The sequence below is a fragment of the Stegostoma tigrinum genome, chromosome 11 (genome assembly GCF_030684315.1).
Source record: "Stegostoma tigrinum isolate sSteTig4 chromosome 11, sSteTig4.hap1, whole genome shotgun sequence".
NCBI classification, from domain to species: domain Eukaryota; kingdom Metazoa; phylum Chordata; class Chondrichthyes; order Orectolobiformes; family Stegostomatidae; genus Stegostoma; species Stegostoma tigrinum.
This window is the reverse complement of record NC_081364.1, coordinates 68,759,011-68,765,571: the sequence shown is the minus strand read 5'-3', so window position 1 is coordinate 68,765,571 and position 6,561 is coordinate 68,759,011. Positions and strand designations below refer to the sequence as shown.

At 43.2% G+C, this 6,561-nt stretch overlaps 1 protein-coding gene across 2 annotated transcripts in view; it reads right to left on the bottom strand.

Moving 5' to 3' along the window:
- Positions 1–309: 309 nt before the first annotated feature.
- The window catches only part of LOC125460532 (EF-hand calcium-binding domain-containing protein 12-like), a 63,618-nt gene continuing 57,366 nt past the window's right edge, over positions 310–6,561 (bottom strand). For both annotated transcript variants that reach the window (XM_059649548.1, XM_059649549.1), the window contains one exon: positions 310–6,544. In XM_059649548.1, the coding sequence (XP_059505531.1) occupies positions 6,274–6,544 (271 nt within the window). In that variant the 3' untranslated portion in view covers positions 310–6,273. The remainder of the gene's footprint in view (positions 6,545–6,561) is intronic.

The window sequence follows — 6,561 nt, the reverse complement described above, 5'->3', positions numbered from 1 at the left end:
GGATGAGATGATTACATGAAAACATCAGGGAAATGACCAGTAGATGAAAAGGCTGGACCCTTCTTCAAATCTGAAATGTCAGCTTTCCTGCTCCGCTAATGCCGTTTGGCCTCCTGTGCTCCTCCAGCTCCACGCTGTGTTCCTCCAGCTCCACACTGTGTTATCTCAGACTCTAGCATCAACAGCTCTTACTATCTTTAAAGAGACACAGAATTTGGCTGGCAATTCAACTCAATTTTATTAACAAAATATTTGTTATTAAAAACATATTGTATTTCCCAAATTCACACAAATACATATGCTCTTTAACTACCCAACTTTAACTTTAACAAGCCTGAGAAAAGATATTATCCATGTATTGGAGCTGGGTCTTTGGAATGTCCATCCTCTCTGACTTGGGGCTGGCTCTGTTTTATGAAGGTCCTGCAGGTCAGGGTGGGTCTTCTTGCGTTGCCACACAGTCCTCTGCCGTGGATCTTGCAGCAAGTGTTCATTGTGGGGGTGGCCTCCAGCAGTGTGCCTTTATTCCCCTTGCTCTGGACTTTCCAGAATGTTCTTGTGGCTTTTGGCCAAAAGGGTAATGACAAGCATTCAAAGCATCCAATGGGATCATGACAACATCTTTCACTGTTGCCATGCTGAGAAGGTGTAAAATGCACGGCTGGAAGTCAAGGTGCCAGAAGGTCTGATTGATACTTCTCCAAGACACAATCCTTAGGCTGATTGTAACTTGTTCCCCCTGATTCTTTGTGACCTCTTTGACTATGGTTTCCATTGTTCTCTGTAGCCAATAGTTGTTGGTTGCTGTTTAATCTAATTTGGCCGATTTTTTTTCTGTCAGGCCTGATTTCTTGCTGTGGGTTAATTTAGAATGTTTAACTTTGGCCCTGTGGTCCCTTGATCATGTGCCCCTTCACTCCAGCCAATTACCACCCCAGCAGGCTACTCTTGATTATCAGTAAAGGAATCCACTGTGCTATCATGCAAATCTTACTCAGTAATAATCTGCTCAGTGATGTCCAGTTTAGGTTTGGCCACGGCCACTCAGCACCTGATATCATTACAGCCTTGGTTCAAACATGAACAAAAGAGCTCAATTCCAGAGACAAAGTGACAGTGACAGCCCCTTTCATAAGGCCATATCAAACCAAATGTGTCAGGCCCAATTTCTCGCTGTGGGTTAATTTAGAATATATAACTTTGGCCCCGTGGTCCCTTGATCATTTGCCCCTCCAATTCAGCTAATTACCACCCCATCAGACTACTCTTGATCATATGCATAGCACAAATTGGGACTATGGTGCAATACGCCCCAATCGTGCCTGGAAGAGTGCAGCTCTAACAATACTCCAGATGGTTGACACATTCCAGGACAAAGCAGCCTGTCCGACTGGGACCACGTACATAAGGTTTCACCACTGATGGTCAGTAGCAGCAGTATGTACTATCCACAAAATGCATTACATAAATTTGTCAATGATCCTGAGACAGCACCTTCCAAAGCCATGACCACTTCCATCAAGGACAAGGGTAGCAGATACATGGGAATACTACCATCTGCAAGTTCCCTTCCAAACCACTCACTATCCTGTCTTGGAAATATACCATTGTTCCCTCACTGTTGCAAACTCCTTCTCTAACAGTATTGTATATCTGCCTCCAGGATAGGGACTGTAGCTGTTCAAGAAGGCAGTTCACCACTGACTTCTCAAGATCAATTAGGAATTGGCATTAAATGCTGACCACCTTGCAAAGCCCATGGTCCACATCAAATAATTAAAATAACATTCCCACACCGATGCTCCAGACTATATTCCCAATCCATTTTCCAGAACACTTTCCGAACTGATATTCCAGACTAACCACTCCCACACTGACATTCTGCTGATGTTAAATTTTTTATTTTGGACTCTAGTTTTAAAACAAGGACCTTGATAAACTGATATCCCCCGATTATTTTGTCCTTAAATTACTACTGATTGATTATCATTATCTTCTCCAAATCTGTTAATATATGCTTTTTTGTGTGCTTGTGACATGAATCTAATGCCCCTCCATCTTGTGTGAAATATAAACTTTACTTCAGGCTAACTTTAGCAGTGTTGTTGCAAATTTAGTGCCCAGAAACAGAGACAATTGGCAAAATACAGGCCCACTGTAAAATACAAGGGGGAGAAATAAACCCGCTGTGGACACATGCTGTGAATAGGAAAAGCGTGGTTTTAAAGTTGGCAGATAATGGAAATTGCAGATGCTGGAGAATCCAAGATATCATAGTGTGGAGCTGAATGAACACAGTAGGCCAAGCAGCATCTTAGGAGCACAAAAGCTGACGTTTCAGGCCTTCATCAGAAAAGGGAGAGGGGGTTCTGAAATAAATAGGGAGAGAGGGGGAGATGGATCGAAGATGGATAGAGGAGAAGATAGGTGGAGAGGAGACAGACAAGAGGCAGGGATGGAGCCAGTGGTGAGTGTAGGTGGGGAGGTAGGGAGGGGATTGGTCAGTCCGGGGAGGACGGACAAGTCAAGGGGGCGGGATGAGGTTAGTAGGAAGGAAATCGGGGTGCGGCTTGATGTGGGAGGAGGGGATAGGTGAGAGGAAGAACAGGTTAGGGAGACGAGGATGAGCTGGGCTGGTTTTGGGATGCAGTTGGGGAAGGGGAGATTTTGAAGCTTGTAAAATCCACATTGATACCATTGGGCTGCAGGGTTGTCAAGCGGAATATGAGTTGCTGTTCCTGCAACCTTTGGGTGGCATTGTTGTGGCACTGAAGGAGGCCCAGGATGGACATGTCGTCTAAGGAATGGGAGAGGAAGTTGAAATGGTTCGCGACTGGGAGGTGCAGTCGTTTATTGCGAACCAAGCCGAGGTGGGTGGCAGGAGATGTATTCTCGGTAGCTGTGGGAGTTGGTCGGCTTGAAATGGATATTGGTTTCTAGGTGGTTGCCTGAGATGGAGGTAGAGAGGTCCAGGAAGATGAGGGAGGTGTTAGAGATAATCCAGGTGAACTTGAGTTGGGGTGGAAAGTGTTGGTAAAGTGGATGAACTGTTCGAGGTCCTCATGGGAGCACGAGGAGGCGCCGATACAGTCATCAATGTAACGGAGGAAGAGGTGGGGTTTAGGGCCAGTGTAGGTACAGACGACGGATTGTTCCACGTAACCTACAAAGAGGCAGGCATGGCTTAAAGTTTGCAATCTGCCTATGACAATGGTTTTGTGAAAGCAAAATCATATTTACTAATTTACTGAAAGCTTCTGAAGACTTCAGAAGTATCATCGATACAGGGAAGCCTGCACTTAGAATCATTGAGATCTATTGCACGGAAAAAAGAATTAAGTCTTCCATGCCTGGCAACATCCTAGTAAATCTCTTCTGAATCCCCTCTAGCTTAATAATATCTTTCCTATATCTGGGTGACTAGAACTGGACATAAAGAAGGGCTGCATAAGCTGAGGGTTTTTTTCACTGGAGCATTGAAGGTTGAAAGGTGGCTTTATAGGGGTTTATAAAATCCTGAGCCATATAGACAGGATTAATGGTAGGTGTCTTTTCCCTAGAACGGGCGATTTCAAAACCAGGAGGCATAAATGAGAGGAGAGATACTTAAAAAAGACATGAGGGGCAGATTTTTTACACAGAGGGTGGTCTGTGAGTGGAATAAACTTCCTGAGGAAGTGCTGAATGTGGACACAGTTACAACGCTTAAAAGATATTTGGGTAAGTACAAGAATAGGAAAGGTTTGGAAGGATATGGGCTGGGAGCAGGCCGGTAGGACAAGTTGAGTTTGATATTATGTTTGGCATGGACCGCTTGGACTGAAGTGTCAAGTCTCTGTGCTGTATGACTCTATAACTCCAACTAACTACTGTTATTTTCTAACAATTGGCCCATAGCCTTGTATGCCATGGAATCACAAATGCATATCTAAATACTTCTTCAATGTTATGACTGTTTCTGCCTCTATCATCCTTACAGGCAGTGAGTTCCAGATTTCCACCACCCTCTGGGTGAAAAAGTTTTTCTTCACATCTCCTCTAAACCTCCTGCTCCTGACCTTAAATCTATGGCACCTGGCCATTGATCCTTCCACTAAAGAGAAAAAAGTACCATATCTATGACCTCATAATTTTATACATCTCAATCATGTCCCACTCAATCTGCTCTGCTCTAAGAAAAACAACCTCGGTCTGTCTAATTTCTCTTCATAACTGAAATTCTCTGGGTCAGGCAGCATACTTGGAAATCCTTTCTGCTCTCTATCCAGTGCGACAGAACATAGAACAGTACAGTGCAGAACAGGCCCTTCGGCCCTCGATGTTGCGCCAACCTGTCAACTAATCTAAGCCACTCCCCCTACACTATCCCATCATCATCCATATGCTTATCCAAGGACTGTTTAAATGCCCCTAATGTGGCTGAGTTAACTACATTGGCAGGGAGGGCGTTCCATGACTTTACCTCTCGCTGAGTAAAGAACCTGCCTCTGACATCTGTCTTAAATCAATCACCCCACGATTTGTAGCTATGCCCCCTTGTACAAGCTGAAGTCATCATCCTCGGAACAAGACTCTCACTGTCCACCCTATCTAATCCTCTGATCATCTTGTATGACTCTATTAAATCCCCTCTTAGTCTCCTTCTCTCCAATAAGAACAGACCTAAGTCCCTCAGTCTTTCTTCATAGGGCCTGCGCTCCAGACCAGGCAACATCCTGGTAAATCTCCTCTGCACCTTTTCCAATGCTTCCACATCCTTCCTGTAATGGGGCGACCAGAACTGCACGCAATATTCCAAATGAGGCCACACTAGCGTTTTGTACAGTATCTCTCCTTTAATTTGGATTCTAGAACTGCACACAATATAGTAGCTGTGGCCTAACTAACAATTTCTACAGTACTGGTATAACCTCCCTGCTCTTAAATTCTATGCCTTGGCTAACAAAGGCAAGTATTCCCTATGCCTTCTTCGTCACTTTATCCACTTGTCACGATATCTAAGGGACCGATGTACATGCATGTCAATGTCCCTCTGATCCTTGGTGCTTCCAAGGGTCCCACCATTTATTATGTATTCCCTTGCCTTGTTTGTCCTGCCCACACTTATCCAGATTGAATTCCACATGAAAAGATTTGCTGAAGTCCAAGAATTAGCCTCACTAACACACCATCACCACTTTGAAAGATTCAATCAAGTTGGTTAGACTTAACTTTTTCTTAACAAAACCATGCTGACTGTTCTTGATTAATCCTTGCCTCTCCACGTACAAATGAATTCTGTCCCTCAGAACACAGGGACAAACAAGCCTTGTGAATGGACAAACATTTGCTATATACTTATGTCACAGCATCTGTGGAGTACTTTGATCAACTTGCAATTAACATTCAGACCTGGTCTCACAAACAAATCACAACGTGTTTGTCCTTTTTGTTTAAATACAAGCTGCTGCCCCTGTCCAAAGGTCATCTTTAGCTCACATTTCATAGCTCCAAACCAAAATTAATAAATGTATAAAATAAAAGTATTGAAAAATCAGTGAGGGTTTTAACAAGCTACAACAAATAATTAAGGAGGACATTAATACACACCTTTGTTCCACGGAGAATAGTATAAAAGTAGATAGGGCATGTACACTTTTACAGGGCATTAGTTAGCCCACAGCTCAAATAATATGCACTGTTTTGTTTCCCTTACCCAAGTATATAATTAATTTCATGACTAATTCAACAAAGATTCTGCGCAACTAACTCTTGGGATGCAAGAGTCACCTCCTGCAGCTGAGTAGGTTGTTTCGGTGTACTTTGGAGTTTAAAAGAATTGAAGTGATCTTATTGAGAGGACTTGATAGGATGGATACAGAAAGGATATTTTCCCTCATGGGGCAATCCAGGTACAGCCTGTCGCCTCGTTCTCCTTTGATTAGCTAATGAGAACACTTGTAGTCAGTAAACATGAGAAAAAATACATGATAGAAATGTGAGCAAAGCATTTTAATTGTTTTAAGGCGTTTTCTGTCATAAGATGAAGGACAATTTCCAATCATATTTACCCATTGATTTCAGAGGTAAATATTTGAAAGTTTCCTTACCAACTAAGTAAAAGTCCTGGACTATCTATCTGCGTATGGACTTCTAAAATTCTTTGACAAACTTTGGACAATTTGTACAATTCATGTTTACTACAGGAAGGAATTAGCTGATTTCTGAATTGTCCAAGTGTCGAACAATTCCTGAGAATAAACTGCAAGTTCTGTGCGAGAGCAAGCTGGTGGATCACAGCCAATAGCGTTTGTGCATATTTATGTCTCCATATGTAAGATATCCCTGTTCGCTAATGGGCCAGCTCTGGTTGCTGTAGTAGCCATAGGGACTGAGCCTAGAATCTTCCTGGACGTTATTGAAGAATACTTCTTTGTGTTCTAACATGGCGTATGGGAGGTACATGCGCACTTTGTCCAAGAGATGGCCTGGCCAGAAGGCATATGGGTTGGCTCGAGCACTGGGGGACTGGCCTGACATTGGCTGTGCCTTCAGCTTCAACTTTCTGAAAAACAAAAACAA